Below are 19230 nucleotides of genomic sequence, written 5' to 3' on the forward strand. Positions count from 1 at the left end.
TAAAATAATGGAGATTATTTTATCTGTGGAGATTTTAGGAAACCAGGGCAAGAATTGGAGCCTTTACGAACTGTCATACAGAAACACCTGTCCCACATCTACTACATCCAAATCCAAACTCAAGAATCATGGCCTCCCTCTGCTGGTGTAGATCTGAATTACAACTCATTTCTTCTCTTCTTTATTATTTTTTTTTTCTATCCTATTTGTGTGTGTGCAGTAAGTATGTGTACTGTATACATACTTACTGTACAATGTATACGTACTTTATACATACATATAAATTCATTTTTAAATTTTATTTAAAGAAGTGAACCTCGAACAGTGGTAAACAAATTGTTGTTGGATGTTTCAAACGCGAAGACTTTTGTCCCTCCTCGGCTTCCATACCCACACCAGTCGTTTGAATGTGCTGCGCGGTATAACATCTGTTTTGCTCTACAAGTGAAAACAAACCGAGGTAACTTTAGATTTACTGAACTAACGATTAAGTTTTGAGTATTGAAATAAAGATATGGATAATTATACCACTTTTGCATAAACTTCGACAGTGGATTAAGCGCTAAACTGATGAAAAGCCAAAAGGTAGTAGCCGTTTTTGCTAATTGTGGCGTTTTCTTAGGTTCGGTTCCTTCTTAGCTTAGGCTAAACGTTGACCTTAAAAATAATGTAATAATTAAAATTTTCAGTTGCTTATTGCGCTTGGAACATTTAAGAAAATAACGTTTTTGACGCTGCTGGACACTTATTGCGGCCTTTCGCAAAAGCATTGTACATTTTTTCCCCTTGAACGTACCAACCTCTATTCAAATTTGGGTCTTTTTTTCATTTTGTGCGACAAAATGGGCAAACGCCGGTATTTACACAATTAGTACAGCATAAAGTACTCTATACTTTTATTCGGCTATGATTATATGGCTCTAACATTTATTTTTACGTCTCATTGTACTGATTTTGGAATTGCAAAATGGCTTATCGAAAATAAGGGTTCCGGTGACGTCCTAAAAACATCCAAGTTTATATTTATGGGATTCAAGTTCTGTATAAGTAATAGGAAATTAAGTCTTGAGTATGAAAAAATATATCTTTGTTTCCAGATAGTAATGCTTTTTGTTGTTCCAAAAACAAACAAAAAATCACAATTTCTAAGTAATATTGCATTTTCCATTGATTTTTAAGTTGCATCTTTTATCTCTTTTTCCACCACATTACAACTTTACTATTTATCAAGAGTCATGGAAGTTTTCATTTTAGATTAACTGTCAGAGAATTTACACGTCAGTGAATGGGCCTGTTTTGTGATTTGTGCGGGTAATAAAGCCTAGTCTTGCAGTCAGAAATAAAGAAAATTGATTGTGGAAAACCTTAAAAAAATGTTAATGTAAAATAAGGAGGAACGCTGAAAAGGTTAAATGCGATGATGTTTGTTTCTAATGTGTGTTTTCTTGGGTAGGATGGCCTCTACAAATGACAAAGGGGTGTTTAAAACCCCTAATAGAGTTCGGGTGAGGAGTTCTGGGAGCAGCGAAGGTCGGTCCCCTGTCGTCATCCCTGCTTCACCATTCATGAAGAAGCTTGGTTGTGGGACCGGAGTCAATGTTTATCTTATGAACAGGTTGGAAATGATTCTTCAAACTGACTTATTTGTTGTTGTTTTTTCTTTATACATTTGTGCACATTTAAGGCAAATTAGCCTTGGATGACAAAAAGAAAAGCTTCTTACAATATTAGCACAAAGGAAGCATAACATTTTTGTGTAAATATTATGCCTTCTGTCCTGTAAAAGTAGGACAACCAAAGATTAGTGCAGTTGTTATTTCGCTCATGAATCCTCTTTCTGATCATGTAAAGTGTCGGGATAATCATTTGACGGAAGACCTGCAGTCAGAAATCTCTCCAGATCTGAATCCCATGAAGAACTGGAAAGACTTTTAGCTAGCTGATTAAAAATGTTAGATAGGAGAAGAAGGGGTCAGCATCAGTCAGGAAATATCCAGCATGTCAGATGCAACTGACAGTTATGAAGATGGCGTCTCAATCTAAAGGCTAAAAAGGGCCTTCGAAACGCAGAATGTATTTATCGCTCAGTATACATTGGCAATAGAGCTGTATACTATTATTAGTTGTGAAAGTTGTGGCAGTATTACGATGACAAAGGGCTCTTAGGATGCAATATTTGTTCGGATATTATATTTCAAATGTCAGGCATGGTCCCTCTATAGTCACAATATATTTGGCAGTTTCAGCAATTTCAAACAGCTTTTTTATGGTCACAGCTGATTTATACCTTTAGTGGCTGATATCATAAAACTCACAGAGTGGTATGGACAATGTGGAAAGCTTAAAAAAAAAATTAAAAAAGTTAGATAAATGGGGGTAGATCCTATATGATGTCATCATTGTAACCTCTTGCTATATTATTATATTATCTATTCGTCCTTCCAGTGTTTATTCCTGTTGGTCCTGGCTCCTTTTACCCAAAACGTTTTCCCGTGGCAACCGAGGGAGCTCATATGATTGGTTGAGTTACTAGGAAGTAGGCATTTCACTTCTATAATGTTACACAATGTGAGTTTTTTTCTGTATTATACACATTTTCTTGCATTAATCTTAAAAGTTAAATGGCTTGCACTTGTATAGCACCTCCATAAAGTCTGACGACCCTAAAGCGCTTTACACTACAGTCAGTAATTCACCCATTCACATCCTGACGGTGGCGAGCTATGTTAGTAGCCACAGCTTATTTTTTTGGTTGAACTCGTGTGTTACAATGACAAAAAAAAAAAACTGTAATACTGTCCTTTTTTATTTTAAATCCAGAGAGGGAAAGCTAAACTCTTCTCCTTGGGCTGTAAAGAAGATCAACAGCAAATGCGCGTCCAAACAGGTGTCCGTCTACCAGATGCGTCTGAATGAGGAAGCAGAGATCCTAAAGGGAATAGATCACCCAAACATTGTTGGTAAGATTAATTAATGTAAGTCCATGTAAAGCTTTGAGATTTATCTGTACTGGATAATAAAGTAGGAAAATGCTAAAGAAAAATTAACAAATAAAAATATACCTAGGAGGTGCTTAAAGTAAGACAGGGAAAGGCCTGGATGTTTTGGTTCTATAAAAAAGGCATCTAAGGTCCTCTTAATACCTAATAAATAATAGTTAGGATCATTATTTTTCACAGTGGATTCCCAACCCCACAGTGTAAATAACTTATCAAATCACAATCTGCAGCCTGTTAAAACCCATCAGCAGAGAGGTTTATGTTTGGAATTTATTTGAGCTTTAATTTTCATCTCTTTGACCCTCGCATTGTAAACGGGTTCCTGGAGCTAATGCTGTGCCTCGTTGTGTCATTGAAAAGGTTTCCGTGCCTTTGCCACAGCAAAAGACGGCTCAAAGTGTCTGGCTATGGAATACGGAGGAGAGCAGTCCCTCAACGATCTGATAGAGAGCCGGAGGGAGAACGGACTAAAAGCTTTTCCTGCCGCCAACATTGAAAAGGTGGCTCTGCATGTGGCACGTGGGCTGAAGGTAAAACTCGTGCACTTTAACGGCTTAATGTACAGGTCTTTGAAGAAGACCTTACAAATGCCCTCTGTTTCTTGTTTTTCTGTTACACTTAAATGTTTCAGATCATGAAAAAAAGATAAACATGACCTGAGTAAATAAAAATGTGTTGTTTTTTATTATGATTTAATTCAGTGAGAGGGGAAAAAGCTATTCAAACTCACCTGGAAATATGTAAAAAATAAATGTAATTGGTTCCTAAACCTAATAACTAGTTTCATCCTTAGCTGCAACTGACATCAAGCGTTTGTGATGAGCGGGAGACTCTTTAACATCACCACTGAGGAATGGAGAGTTGTTTCAATTCATGTTGGAGGGTTATTTAGTATTTAAATTGGATTTAAGTCCAGACTTTGACTAGTCCACTTCAAAACGTTGCCTTTTCCAGAGTTGTGATTGTGTAGTGATAGCTGGATATTAGTTAGAAAATCTTGTGATGACAATATCAGTTGTGATGTACGTCCATTTTTCTTTCTCATTGTGCTTCCATCACTCTGTGACCTTGTAGCGTTTTAAGCAAAGTAATTTGTGTCCAATGTGAGCCTCTGTCCAACTGACTGAATATTATATTAGCATGGAAAACACAGGCTCATACCACTTAGTTCACACTGCAGCCTAAAGTGACCCAATTCCGATTTTTTTTTTTTTTTTGCCCATATGCGACCTGTATCTGATCTTTTTATGACAGTCTGAACAACACGGATCGGATTTTTGCAAATGCGACCCAGGCCACTTGGATAAGTGGTCCTGAATCTGATACGTATCTGATCTTTTCAAATGTGACTTGTGTCTGTACGGCCGGGTCGTAATAATCCGACCTGTACGTCACCGATACTCGACAAACGTCACTATTCTGCGTCCTGCTATGCAGAAGCGAGAAGAAAGACGACACCAATGGCGGACAACAATGAGAAGAGCAGTCAGTGGAGAGAAAGCTCCGGTTAGAAAATAAATTAATGACCGCAAAATGCGCGCCAGCATTATAATCCATGTTTACTTCCGCAAACACTGAGGACGCTTTGCTACGTGTGACGTCATCACGTCCTCGAGTGCGCATGCGGGACATTTAGGTTGAACGAATTCAGTACACACAGGAGATCACATACAAGTCGCATATATTTGGAAATGTGAACGACCACGCAAAAAAATCAGATTTCACAAAAAAATCGGAATTGAGCATCAAGACCTGCAGTGTGAACGTAGCCTTAGACTATAGTAGCCAAGATTATTGCGCTCCAAACAGTCCTTTGTGATATTAATATTACACAGTCATTATACGATATACTGTGCAGCCCTAGTAGTAGCAAAATTCCTCCATCCGTCATGGTCTCAAAGGGAAGCAGCCCCCAAACTCTCACACTTCTACCACAGTGTTTGAGTCAGTATGTTGTTCCGTTTGTTTTGTGACTCTTGGAGTGATTCTGATTGCCTGGCCTCTCTTGGGAAGTTTCACCACTGCTGCTGAATCCACTCGTTGATTGTGGCTCTCACTTTGATTCGCTGGTGTCTTACAGGCTTAGAAAAATCTTCCCTTTCCAGACTGATAGATGTCAGTAAATTTGTTTTTCTGCCTTTTTTTACCCCCTTCTTTTATGATGTTGCTTTTTGAGATCTTTAAGCCAACGGAGAAGGTCCATTTGAATGATTTATTATATTGTGTGTGGAGGCCAAGTATTGAACAGGCCTTGGTGTGTCTTGCGAACTTTAACCCAGCGTTCCAACAAAAAGTAGTTTAATGATGGTTGATTTGTGATTTAAGGCCGGCGTTACCTTTTTTTACATTGGGCAAGGTTGGTTTGGATAGGTGGTTTCCCTTAATGAATTAAATCTTGATTTGAAAATAGGTTTTTTTTGTATTTACTCCAACATTAAAATTTGTTTGAGACATTGAACCGTGACAAAATAAGCACAAATAGAAGCCATCTGTGAGGGGACAGATTTTCACAGTACTTAACATGTGAATTGCTACAACTGATGTGCCTGTGTACCAGGTAAATGTGATTTTTAAACTGTTTCCTCTACCGATAAAATGCTTTCAGAGTTCCCCTTTTCTCAGACTTTGAATAATAGTTGAAAGAAAATTATGTTTAGTCCAAATCAGATTATAAGGTGTACCTAATGTCTTTGCAGTACCTTCACAATGAGAAGAAGCTTCTGCACGGGGACATGAAGTCATGTAACGTGGTTATCAAAGGTGATTTTGATACGGTCAAGATCTGCGACGTCGGCGTCTCTCTGCACCTCGACGAGAACATGCGAGGTAAACCTTGTTTTCAGTCATGAAAGGGTTTCTTTCATCGGTTAGCTTCCGACAATACGATCAAATCTCGTGACAGGAGGTGGATTATATCAACCAGAATAAAAGAAAAAGTCACACAGGTTGTTTTATCAGATATAGTGTCAGTGCGATTGATTTGGAGGAAAAGTTTGAGGTATATTTACTCTTTTTTTTGCTTAAATACCCAGATTTTAGTTCATTAAAGGCAGTTTGTTTTTCGTTTTTTCTTGGGACGCTTGTAGTGATAGCAAAGAAAATTAATTAACTGTAAAAAAAAAATTTCCCCGTCTATCCTCAGTGTCCGACCCAAAAGCAAAGTACATCGGCACGGAGCCATGGACGCCGAAGGAAGCTCTGGAGGAGGGAGGAGAGATCACGGATAAGACCGACATCTTCGCCTTCGGTCTGACTCTGTGGGAGATGATGACGCTGGAGATGCCTCACCTGCCGATACTCAATGATGATGATGATGATGATGGAGAAGAGGATACTGAGGGTAAGATGATTTAGTATTTGTGGGCTTGAAGATATGCATTTCTTACTTTTAAATGTGTAAATAAAGTATAAAAGTGGCCCAAGTTGATCCCTTCATGGGGGCAATACATTTAATCTAATTTAACTAATTTAAGCCTGACAAAAAAGCTCTAAACTGCTTGTTCTTTACAGCATGCATTGTTCTTCCTGGGTAAATATGAACAGGCTGCTAATAAAGAAGAACCAAGACTGGTGCTGTGATTTAAAAAGGAAAAAAAAAAACATGTTTAATTCTGGGATTTTAGAAACCAATTTGAAATTCTGAATTACTCATTAGGATTTTTAGTGAAAATTATTTTAACTACTGTATTTTTCAGACCATAAGGCGCATTAAATATTAGAGGACTTAGACTTTGCAACTTTATTTGTCATTCTGTATGCACAGAGTGCGTACAGAATGAAATTTCGTTGCATACAGCTTGTAAATTGCAGTATAAGGTTAGAGCAGTGATTTAAAAGTAAAACAATTGAAATGTAAACAATGCAGGAGAAAGTCACAGTGTACAGGTGAGTATTTTTTTTTAAACCATTTGTATCTACAGAATTTGATTGTGCAAAGGGCATTTTTGCAAGAATGCATTTAAAAACTAAGCTTTTAAATATTCTTCCCAAGTGTGTAATATCACTCCGCCCCTTCACCTACACAGCTCTCTATCCGTCTCTGTCTGGAGGACAGAGTATTTGGATTAAACTGCCCTGTTTCTAACATAAGGCTAAAACAAACGTAACGTTTATATTGAATTAACTTACTTGGTTTACTGTTGCTAGCGCGTAGTCAGGTAGTGACAGTGTACCGTAATGCTCAGAATATCCATTGAGTGGAGCAGCTTCGTTGCTAACCAAAGTTGTACTTGCACATTTTACCAGATTTGAGCGCATTGTACCACATAAAATCAGCCAGTAAGCACAACTTGAATCATATATAAGGTGCACCTGATTATAGAGTAAACCATCAATTTGTGAGAATATTTAAGGATTTTTTAAGTGTGACTTATAGGCCGAAAAATACACTAAGCTTAACTTTCACTGTTGATTTAAAAAACGCATTCAAAAATAAAGGCTAGTTTACAAGACCTGAAATAATCCAAATGGTTATATTACTAAATGACCAATTGCTGCACTTTCCTAAGAGATGCCGGTGTTTGTAAATGTCAATGACTTGAAAGCTTATGGAAATATAGTGATGAACATGAACCAGATTTTAACAGCTCTGTAAACTCAGCTGTAGCTAGAAAAATAAGTCATGATTAGATGCAGACGTCTCTATAAATCACAGATTTTGTTAAATATTGTGTGCATTCCAGACGACTCGATGGACAACTTTGACGAGGACGCCTACTACGAGCGTTTGGGGACGAGGCCACCACTGGATACCGCGTCTCTGGGCGGCCCGTACCGCAGGATGGTGGAGCTGTTCTGCGTTTGCACAGAGGAAGACCCCAAGAAGAGGCCGTCAGCGGCCCAGATCGTCCAGGCCTTGGAGGAAGACACTGTGCTGGAGCAAGCACCGTGGGACGTCATCGTTATTGACTGACGGATATCATCCTTTTTTAAATGTTTGTGGGGGGTTTTGTCTGTCTTGTTCTGTCACAGTAAAATTGGTTAAAATGCTTTTTTTTTTTTTTCCTCCTTCGGATTGGTTGCAGTTATTTTGCACTTCACCCCAGGATAACACCTCATTGGCTACGCTGAGCCACTAGTAACTCCTCTTTCAAACACCAAGAACCAGTAAGCGTTTTAAAGGAAAAACAGTTTATTAAATGTACAACATGTCCCTGAACAGTGACGGCGTCCATATTTCTGAAACATTGACTTCAAATTGCACAGAATACTTCCAACTGGAGCAAAGATCTAAACACTAAAGTTAGCCTGAACATGTCTCGTGTAAGGCTGGAGGTTGTCAGTACAACTGAACTCTCAACAAAAAAAAAAAAAAAAAATGGCCTCAAAGTTAAATTAATCAAACTGAAAAAACATGTTTTAGCTGCTGCAGGTGAAGGGACGATTTAAACATTCAGTGAAAAGGGCCCCCATTATAAATACTGAATGGACAACCTACTTGATTTAACCACTTTACACACAAAGCTAAAGCCTTACAGAACAAAAACCTGAACAGCTTTGCATATAAACTTTAACATTCAGCGGAAAATCTTTCAATCTTTCCACGTGACAAACTCCAACACATCAGTCCCATCAATGCAGCGCCTTTAATTAGACGTTTGCTTTGTTGCTCATGCAACGAAGTTGTAGATGAGGAAGGTTGGAGTGTTGCAGTACTTGGTGGCAAACATCTTCCCATCGGGTGTCGGGTCAGAGAAGGCGATTTCCTCCTTGGTCAGGTAACTTCCGTACACGAATGTGCTCCTGAAGAGACGAAGAAAAACAAAATGTGTCTGGTGGACTTTGATGGAACTGGTTTTTACTAGGGCTGAGCAATTTTTGGAAAAAAAAAATTCTTAATATTGCGATTTAATGCAATTTTTTTTTTCCAGTTTAATTTATCATGCGTTTTAAAATATATCCAAACAACAAATCAATTTGTTTCCTCACCATGTGGATTAGTTGCTAAAAGACCCACAGCATCTACAATATAACCCCACAATATATTTCAACCAAAATTGCAATTTTGACTTTTCTCTGCGTTAACCACAAGCAACAAAAATGGCCTCTAAATAAAGAGGTTTGTAAACAAGGACTATTTTAAATATGAACTTTTAATGTTTCTATTTAATCTATTGAATATTGAAATTGAATTCTATTGAATACAGAATATTATTCAAGAGAACAGCTTTTAGTTTAATTGGACATCAATCCTTGTTGAACATAAAGTGCAACCAACAAACAAGTCTATGTATTAAACTGATTGACCTGTACTTAATGCTTTGTGTGATTATACAAACTCTAAAAAAGTAATAAAATTAGATTATCTCACTGCTGCAACTGTCTTCCCTTCCATGTGGAGGCAAACCCACTTTAAATATTTTACCAACACCTAAAGGATGCGTCTGATTCACTAATTGTTACATAGCCAAAAATTGCAGACCTCTGCGATTTGGAATTTGCGTTTTTTTTTAATCACGAATATATTGAAAATGTGATAAATTGTTCAGCCCTAGTTTTTACACAAACTTAAAGAAATCCTGCCTTTTAACAGAAATACCAGGTAAAACTCAAAGGATTGTCCCTGGAAGGGTTGTCTATTAAACGTGCTTTTTAAAAAAAAAAAAAAAAAAAAAAAGTCAAATCTGCACCAATAAATGTCAAAGATAAAATGTGAAGTGTGATGTCTCACCGCACTGTGTCCAGCATACGGGTCGCGATGCTCTGCCGCCTCGCCAGGCTGAAGACCCAGATCCGACTGATGCCGCACAGCGCTTGTTCTGGGACGGTGGAGCAGCACCAGGCCCTGTGGCGCTCCATAAAGTCGTCCTTTGTCATGTCCTTGTTGTGATCTGGCTGCTCAAGCACCCTGTAGGCCTGAGGGAAAACACAGGATACCCACATGCATAACTTTGTGACACAAAAGGCCTATAAGCTGCAGGAAAATTGCTTAAATTATTTGTAAAAACGTTTCGTACTCATGAAATGTCTACATTTTCATTTCAAAAAGCTATTTCTTTGCAGGCTTTTACTTTAGATTCTGCCTCAAATGTTAGATTGTCGCCTACCTGTCTTATGGGTTCGGCGACGAGACATCCAACCACCAGTCGGTCTGTGTTGATGAACAGGAACGTCTTAGACTGCGCCGGTCTGCTGAGAGTCACCTGCTGGAAACCCAACTCGTTGTCCGCTATACGACGCACTTCTTCCGCCTGGAAATCCACACAGTCGGTATCAAACAAGCATTTAAAAACAGCACAATTTGGTCCTGATAGTCGTCGTTTTTGCACAACGTGTGATTCGTGCTGTCCGGCACCTTTTTGACTGCATATTTTGGGTCATCGGGTAAGACCAGGATAATTTTACCATCCCAGAACTCGGCCACCACCCGTTCCTTTTTCCAACCCTGAAATAAAAGAAACGAAACTTCCGGTCAGATTAAATAAACCCAGACATGGACTCTGCTCATTTTGCTTGAATGAATGCATCAATGCAACGTTGCATTAAGGCCTGGTGCTTCACTGAATGGTTAGGGAAGCTTAGGTTGCTTTAGTAGCGACTGTCTGCATTGGTTTCCTATTTTCCTCTTACCACCTTAAAGCTTTAGTAGGTAATCCTGTTCAGAAACACTTTATTGGGTAAAGTCAGCCTTTGATCCTGAAAGTAGTCAATTATGCATTCAGAAACAGGAGTGTGTATATATATATATATATATATATATATATATATATATATATATATATATATATATATATATATATATATATATATATATATATATATATATATATATATATATAAATAAATAAATAAATAAATAAAAGAAAGAAACAATCTCTGTGAAAGCTGCAGGCCTGTAAAAACTGACCAATCACTGCTCTTCGGTGCAAAGAGCAGTGATTGGTCAGAGTTCTGGTCTCAGTAAAAAGATATAAGACGAGAGTAGATTTAGGTTTTTTGGGGGTATTTTTTTATGCAATCCCCCTGAGGGGTAGAAGAGCAGGTAAGATGGTCTTACACATGTGCAGTTATTCAAAAAGGGACTTGGGGAAAAACGGACTCTACCTTTAACGATGCTGTCATTAATGCAAGTATTGGTACACCAGAGTAAAAAGGCCTGCTGAAAAAGAAAATCTTTGAAATTAAACAGCTTGTCAGCAAAGTAAAGGATCAAGCGCTCTAAAATTCCTCCCAGCCAGCTGCCTGGACTTTGAATTTACCCACAGTAAAATTTAGAGCAACAACCACAGCAGGTGGCCCTCCCAATGATCATGGTTCAGTGAACTGCACTACTTGGATTCTGTACCTCATTTAACACATGCGCAAAAAAAAAACCACATTAATTTTACTCCTTAACCCGGGTTAGTCGATTTGGACATTTAGATAAAAGTTAAATGTTCTACGGTCAGACTCAAACCCAGGTAAGAATCTTGGTTTAAACAAATTATATATTATAAGTTAAATTATTTTCAAAGCAGTTAATGGTGCTGTCCGTGTACACTTCCTGGCCGGTAATGACTACATAAAGGAAGTCTTACCACATATTTAATGGAGTCCAGAAAGCGCTGGTGGAACTGCGTGTGCTGGAAATTATCCTCTGGGTTGTCTGCGCTGTAAACCATCCCGCAGGAGCTGCAGGTCGTTGCTCCGAACTGCTTCTGCCCAGCGTCCTGACCAAAACAGAGTCAGACATCATGTTAAGTAGATATAGATTAACTTAACCTCGTTTGTCAAGATCTAGGTTCTAAAAAAAAAAAAAACAGATGAGAATGACCAACACCAAACTGTCCTGCTTGTAAGTTTGTCGTCGCTTTACGGCCTACGCTGTAATTTTGTTTTCATTTATTCAATATTTTCTTATGTCTTTGATAATATAACCTATGCAGCATCAAGCATGAACCAAAAACAAAAGTTCAGACATACAAAAACACAAAGAATATATAAAATAAATAAGTAAGTACAATAATGAGCTGGTCTGTGTCCAGCTTTTCTTTCTTCCTGCGAGCTTGTCGCTCTTTTGCTGCAGATGAAACCGGCTGGAGTGAAGCTCCAGAGGAGACCAGGGGCGTGCTGGAGGACGCTGGAGGACGCAGAGCTGCACTCAACCTGAAACAATGGCGCAACAAAAAGAAAATCAAGTCACAATGTGACAGTTCTGCAGTTTCAATAATGCAACGTGAAAGTGTACGGATAAGCTTTAATTAAACTGACGGCTGTTCAGTAAATTGATGCTTTAAAGCCTATCTTTTAAATCCCAGATTCTCATTTTCTGATCCAGGTAATAAAAAAATCAAGGTCCCATAATCCAACCTGTGTTTTCTGAGGTCAATGGTCAATGTAGCCGTCTACCAGGAAGTTTTAGAGCACTTCATGCTCTCTGCTGCTGACCAACTTGTAAGTGTTGAGTGCTGTACAGTTTATAGTTTCATGCTCATTCTTTTCAGTTGGCAAACATTTCTGGAAATCCTTTTTTGTCTTAATCTTAAGTAATATTCTAAGATACTGAAATCGTTTTTTTTTAATTAGTTGTCAGTTATAATCATGAAAATTAAAAGAAACATTTGAAATATATCAGTCTTTGTGTAATGCACTGCAAAAAGGGAACTAAAAGTAAGTAAAAATTTATGAAATTAGTCTATTTTTCATTGATTTGAGCAGGTAAATAAGACTATTTGCCAATGGGACTAGTAGTTCTACCCCTAAAATAAGATAATTAGATATTCTGCACTTGAAAAATAATGGAGATGAATTGTTCCCACTTTAAGTGCAAAAATCTTATTCCATTGGCAAATAATCTTATTTAACTGCTCAAATCAAGAAGAAATGCACCCATTTCAAGAAATTTTTACTTACTTTTAGTTCCATTTTTGCAGTGTGATGGTATAAAAATTTAACTTTTTGAATGGAATTACTGGAGGGGAAATAAACCTTTTCATGATAATCTAATTTTATGACCAGCACCTGTAGATGCTAATTAGTTAAATTGGCAGTAGGAACGCTTCACAGCAATACAAAAACATTTTGATTGACCAGCATGACGTGTTTTATTTTTCCTCTTTCCTTTTTCCCAGTTACGTCACTTCCACTGAGCCCTAGTACCTCAAACACTAATTTGTTAACTGGATTACCGTCTTCCAGGAGATGAATGAACATCACTGGAAGCACCGCTATCATTGCCCGTGCAAATTCTCAGCTATCCGAATCATCTCAACAGCAAATGGGCTTAAATCGGAGGCGGCCGGGCTTTCGCTCAGTTCTTTCTGAAAAAAGTTTTGACACCCATCCAGCTCGCACTGGAACAACCTGGAGCTGGGAGCGCTGCTGTTTGCATTCCAAGTCAGATGCAAATCAATGACCCACCCTGTTCCTGTTGTTGGAGATCGTTAGAGGTACTCCACTCACAACAAGCAACAGCCTCCAACGACGGGTTGGGTCGCTAATTTGGAATGCGTTTAGGAGGATGGGCGTCCATGTGAGCCCTGGACAGACCGACAGTCCGGCCGCCTCCGACCGCTACCGTTGGGTCAGAGCGGGATTTTGTAATTGCCTTATTGCACACACTGATTTATCTGTTCAACGACAACTGAACTGCATGTATTGTGCTTCTCTACTTGGTAATTCAGACCACAATAACCCACTTGGGCTGCACGGTTGTTACAGCTGTCGCCACGAGGTGTGAGAGTCCTGGGTTCGGATTTGATAAAAAGTCTTAATGGGTGCCGTCAGTGCGTTCTCCCCGTGCATTTGTGTCTTCTCTCCAGGTACTCCTGTGTGCATGCATGGTTTGTCTCATGCATCTCTCTTGACAATCAATCTGTCCGAAACGTACCCCGCTTCTCGCCCAATGCCTAATTCCTCTTTTTTCCCCTCCCTATCTTTTGGAGTATTCCTTCGTTTTAAGAACTATAAAAAAAATTACTTTTGTTTGACAATAATTAATACTCCCCATTATATAACCTGTAAAATTAAGAGTGAAATGTTGATTATTTAAACATATAAATATATAGATAAAATGTAGGGGGTGAAAAAGGTTCGACTCAGAGCGGGGATAGACAAAAAGCTAGAAGAATATTCACCGGATATTTGTTTTGTTGAACCAGACAACTAAGAAATCAAGCTTAAAATGAGCTGGTCTAATAGAAAAACCCCAAATACACAGAGTCAGTTCATGCTAAAACGCACACATATCAAACATCAAGCCGAACATTGTTTAAATTGTCTCACCTTTTTGATGAGTCAAATATGGGGTAAACAGTTCCAGAACCTGTGGGGGAAAAAAAATAATGTAAACATTAAAATTAACATAAAGAATCCTATAATCTAGCTCTTCAGTACTGCGTGAGCGCACGCTGCCTTAGATCAATTAAACTATTTATGCTGAGGATGGAGCCATGTTCACATGTAGATACGCACCTTTGGAAGGAGTGGTGGAAGCTTTGGTGGGGTTTATTCCACTCCGGTCAAAGTGTGGCTCAGAACCACCTTCTGTTAGCAACTCATCCTGCAAAAAAAAACAAAAAACAAAAAAAAAAAAAACAGGTTTTAAACAAGGTTCTGATACCTACCTGATAAAGAGATGTGCTTCAGTCCAGTGGGACTTGTGATGCGCCTACCTGAGTGCTGAAGGATAACGTCTTAGATTTTGGACTGGGTGTCCTTGAAAGCACAATCTTCAGCCGTTTTGTAATTCCGTACATTTCAGCAAACTCTTTGGGGCAGCTGAGGCAGACAAAGATTGACTCATTTTATATAACATGCATGTGTGAACGTAGGTCTGTTAAATTCTTAGATTTCTAGATTCTAGATATCAAAATCCATTTCATAATTTCGTTTCAGTTCATATAGAAATATAAAAAAATGCACAGTAACATAAAGTTAACATCCTTAGGGTCATTTGAACAGTTTAATTAACAAAAAAAGTTGATATTGGGATGAGTTACACTTTAAACTCTCATCATCCTGCATCATTTTCTTTTTAGACATTTCTGGGTTGTTTTAATGTGTTGTGGAAAAACTAAGATCTAGTGGCAGGATACACAGTTAAAAACAACAACAACAACAACAACAACAACAACATTTGCTACAAGAGGCACAGTTTATACAATTTAAAAAAACTTGGTTCGATGCTCTCATTAAGGGGAGCCAAAATTATTTTTCAGAAAGCAGTTACGGTCGATTACCATACCCTGATGGATGGGGAACTTCGTGCTCCTCGTCAACAGCATCCAACCAGTCGGATGGATCAAACTTCGTCATCTCCTTGGTTCTGTATCCGCTCTCCACCACATCTAGTCGCTGTACAGCAGCCACAGCAAACGATCAAAATTAACCCTTACATTAAATTATTTTAATTCCTGTAATGTTCTAAACACCAATGGAATAATACACTTAAATAAGCAGCTTAACTAATGGTTATCACAATAAACACTACAGTAAATCAACTCAGCAATCTTTTCTATTGATGTAGTTTAAAAAAAACCAATTCTAAAGCCAGGGTGTCTGTATGTTATGCCGCCATGAATGTTTTCTAGCAGATATAAGTTAAAAGGAGAGTCGGCATAAGGAAATGAGAATTTTCTGGCGGTTTACAAAGCATCTTTGATGAGAAACTGTTTCATCTTTAGAAAAAGGGAAACCCCTCCAAAATATAATGCGATAAACACCAACCTTTTCTGGCTCTTGCTTTTGTTGGACCACCTTTTGATCCACCTGCTGCTGCAGTTGCTTCAACCTCTCCATGCTCTGCTGCGGGGGTGCAGTTTGGCTCTCGCTCTTGACTGGAGCTGGTTTGGCTGAGGACCTGGGAGCAGATCTTTTATACATGGATTGCTGCTTCTTTCCTGTAACAAAGAAAGCAGCTCCGACAAAGATCTTTGGCTTGGGCTTCAGGCTGCTAAAAGACATCTTGATTGCCTTCTTTGCATCTGCCAGGTTGTTGCTTGTAGGTGCGCTGCTGCTGCTGGATGTCGGTTTAGCTGCAGCACTACTGAATAAAATGACAGTGAAGGTTTAAAAAAAATTAACTAAAATGGTTACCATAAGCATGATTTTTAGGACAAGGCAACAGAAACAAACCTGGTATTGCTCTTGGGCAGTTTAATTTTCTTTATAGGTAATTGTGAAAATTTGGTACCCTTGTTCCCCCTCTTACTAGACCCAATTGGCGCATTTGTGGATTTGTTGCCTCTTTTCACAGTTTTCTTCGTTTTCTTTTCTGCTTTTTGGGTTGATGGAGGTGGAGAGAGAATAGCAGGGAGTCGGGAAGGCAATGCTTCCTTTACTGCCTTTCTCTCGAGTGGATTGAGATAGACGGTTTTCTGCTTGCTGTAGAAGGAGCTTGTAACCACCGATGGCTTCACAGGAAATTTACGGGACAAGCCTAGAAAAAAAAACAAGCCTGTTATGTTAAAGTAGAAGATTTAAAATTGACAGTAATGGTTCTAATCTCTTCATCCATATAAACAAGACAAAACTTTTAGAGTTTTACCTTCAGGGCAAAAAGAAATACTTTCAGCTACACCAAACTGGCCTGTCTTACCTGCTGTCTTCTGTGGTGACTGCTGTCCTCCTTGTGTCGCCCCAGTTGGTGAGAACAGGCCCTTTCTTGGGGATCTTTTCTTGACCGGTGACACTTGCTTCATGGAGCGCTTCTTGGCCGGGAGACTAATGTTTTGAGCGAAACGTCGTATTAGAAACAAAAACAACACAGTGTCAGATTAAGATGAAATTTTTAAGACTAATGTTAAAACTTTCCTTTTTGACAAAGCTTATAGTTAGAGTGGCTCATGTTACCCTGAGCTATCTCTATAGTTGTGCTGTGATAGGCCTAGGCTGCTGGAGGACATCAGGGTCTAATTTTCTCACTCTACTGATTTCTACTGTTCTTCAGTCTACTGTTCTCCAGTTTTGCATTGTATTACATTGAAATGACTGTCGTCATTTCAGCTTTTAACTTTTTGCTCTCTCTCTTTCTCTTCATAGTAGGTACACCTGGTCTGGCGTTCTGTTAACTGTGACATCATCCAGAGAAGACGGCTCACCCGCTACTACCATCTAATGTAGAACAGATTACTAGATCAATGTGTGCTTCTGTGCTTTTTTGTCTCTCTTGTTCTGTCTCTGCTCTGTCTTCTGTAACCCCAGTCGGTCGAGGCAGATGACCGTTCATACTGAGCCCGGTTCTGCCGGAGGTTTTCCTTCACATTAATGGGGAGTTTTTCTTCCCACTGTCGCTTCCTGCTTGCTCAGTATGAGGGATTGCAGCAAAGCCATGTACAATGCAGACGACTCTCCCTGTGGCTCTACGGTTCCCCAGGAGTGAATGCTGCTTGACGGGACTTTGATGCAATCAACTGGTTTCCTTATATAGGACATTTTTTGACCAATCTGTATAATCTGACCCAATCTGTATAATATGATTGAACTTGATTTTGTAAAGTGCCTTGAGATGACATGTTTCATGATTTGGCGCTATATAAATAAAATTGAATTGAATTGAATTTTATTACATCCCCAGCGTGAAACTGGAGCTAACATTTGCAACAATTCAAGAGGAATGTTTAATCACGACGTGTTTACATCTCACCTTTCAGAGTCCAGAGAGGACAGTTTTCGCTTCCTGGTTGAGGTTGGTATCATTTTCAAAGTTCACCTACACACACACACACACAACAGCACAGGAGATTGGGTTTTAAGAATAAAAATCCTACATCTCTGAAAAAAGAAAAACCTGCCTTTCAAATAGAGATCCCCTGACCGATACAGTTTGTTCTGATTTTGACAGATTCAAACGTCCTAATCAAAGTATATAAACACAGACAAAAAACAAAAATAAAAAACATGCTGCAGATCCTGTTATAGAGGGAGTAGCTTCAAATCTAAATGAAAAGATCAGGGCATTATACAAGTATTCCCATTTATTCAATAGTTTCCCCAAACATTTATCAGATTTTTTCTGTGATTATATGTATTGCTTGATACACTTATATAAGTACCAAGTAATGTTGATATATTCATCTTGTTAATTAAAGAAAATTGCCTTTTGCGATTTCTGTCCAGTTTATGGGTCTATCTCCACTTTACACGAAAACAAAACAGGGCTTTTGACATTAAATTCATGAAGGATGAAACAAAGAAAAGCAGCTATAAATTTCTCTTCCTGTGGGTTACGCTAAGTTAGCTAAAATCTGGTTTAACTTCCTACTTCAGAATAACCTCAAACGCTACTTCAGGCATGGATTAAATGTGTTTTCACTCGTCTCTGGTGACCAACATGCAAAGTTAGCAGGAAATACAAAAACCCGCATAATTTAGCAGCAAAAGCGCATTTGGCGGGATGATTAGCTTATGAAACACACAAGTTGATCAGATGCGGTCGGCCCTCTTGTACAGCAGAATTTCGCCGCCTGTCCTCTTATTTACAGAAACAGAAACACTATTTTAGCTTTAAAACTATGCTAGCTCTTAATGTCGTGATGGCACGTAATAATGTCACGGTTCTGATCGATAAACGCGCAAATTAAACCAGAGAATCAAACGTAAGAATGGCCAGAGTTAACACAACATAAAGCTCTTTATTCGTCTTACCGACAGGTTTCTTCATAAAACAATAAAAGTTGCAATTGAGGCAGAAAAAATTTTAATCTGCGTCACTGGAGTTTCAGCTGCTCTATCCTCGCGCGTTTCTCCTCTCTGTTTTTGAAGAGCGCGCCAGTCTGAGAATAGTTGCACAACTCTACCGGAAGCGGAAACGTTACCACAGCAACAACTTTTGGAGCGACCGAGTCATACCTTCAAAATAAAACAAGAAAAATCGTTTTGTCAAATTTTGACAGCTTTTTCAAATGTGGACGAGAAATTTAAATTAAACTTAAGAAATAGGGCATTATTTATTTATTTATATACGCCACCTTATCAAGGCTATTTACAAGTATACTTTAGGAATCCAAAATAAAATAAGAAAACCGAGCTAATCATTCCACATAGCACCAGCCGTTACTAGCAGATCGTTCCTCTTGGTCAACTTGCCTTGTTTTTCTCTTTTTTTATGCAAGTAGTTTGCAAATAAATTGTCCATCCCTGCTTGCATTTTGTCACTGTTAACATACTACTTTGACTAACGGGAGTCTAAAAGTTAGATGCTTTTTAAGCGAACGTCCGAAGCTAGATGAGAAATCAAAATGTCTGTGTCTTGTTACTTGGTTTGTGGCAAATTGGAAGGATTTATGCGGTGCGTAAAGAAATTTATTTTTAT

General features: G+C 38.6%; 2 protein-coding genes across 5 annotated transcripts; one reads left to right on the forward strand and one right to left on the reverse strand.

Moving 5' to 3' along the window:
• The first annotated feature begins 358 nt into the window (after window positions 1–358).
• pbk (PDZ binding kinase) lies at window positions 359–7990 on the forward strand. Of its 2 annotated transcripts, none has more exons than XM_012880830.3 (7): window positions 359–460; window positions 1454–1615; window positions 2821–2960; window positions 3360–3529; window positions 5696–5825; window positions 6142–6339; window positions 7682–7990. In XM_012880830.3, the coding sequence occupies exons 2-7, from the start codon at window positions 1455–1457 to the stop codon at window positions 7909–7911; spliced, it is 1029 nt and encodes a 342-aa protein (XP_012736284.2). In that variant the 5' UTR covers window positions 359–460; window position 1454; the 3' UTR covers window positions 7912–7990. The 2 variants fall into 2 exon arrangements, with proteins under 2 accessions (XP_012736284.2, XP_021163389.2); XM_021307714.2 differs by lacking the exon at window positions 359–460 and adding an exon at window positions 480–585.
• A 122-nt stretch (window positions 7991–8112) lies between these two features.
• Window positions 8113–18702, reverse strand: esco2 (establishment of sister chromatid cohesion N-acetyltransferase 2). Of its 3 annotated transcripts, none has more exons than XM_012880864.3 (15): window positions 18564–18702; window positions 17563–17628; window positions 16516–16640; window positions 16053–16356; window positions 15645–15963; window positions 15163–15272; window positions 14591–14696; window positions 14391–14478; window positions 14202–14241; window positions 11939–12083; window positions 11516–11647; window positions 10294–10383; window positions 10046–10189; window positions 9670–9854; window positions 8113–8741 (listed from the first exon to the last, which is right to left on the reverse strand). In XM_012880864.3, the coding sequence occupies exons 2-15, from the start codon at window positions 17613–17615 to the stop codon at window positions 8609–8611; spliced, it is 1974 nt and encodes a 657-aa protein (XP_012736318.2). In that variant the 5' UTR covers window positions 17616–17628; window positions 18564–18702; the 3' UTR covers window positions 8113–8608. The 3 variants fall into 3 exon arrangements, with proteins under 3 accessions (XP_012736318.2, XP_021163387.2, XP_021163386.2); XM_021307712.2 differs by having other exon boundaries at window positions 15645–15960; window positions 16516–16646; XM_021307711.2 differs by having other exon boundaries at window positions 16516–16646.
• Between the last annotated feature and the right edge of the window lie 528 nt (window positions 18703–19230).

This window comes from Fundulus heteroclitus, chromosome 15 (genome assembly GCF_011125445.2).
Source record: "Fundulus heteroclitus isolate FHET01 chromosome 15, MU-UCD_Fhet_4.1, whole genome shotgun sequence".
NCBI lineage: Eukaryota > Metazoa > Chordata > Actinopteri > Cyprinodontiformes > Fundulidae > Fundulus > Fundulus heteroclitus.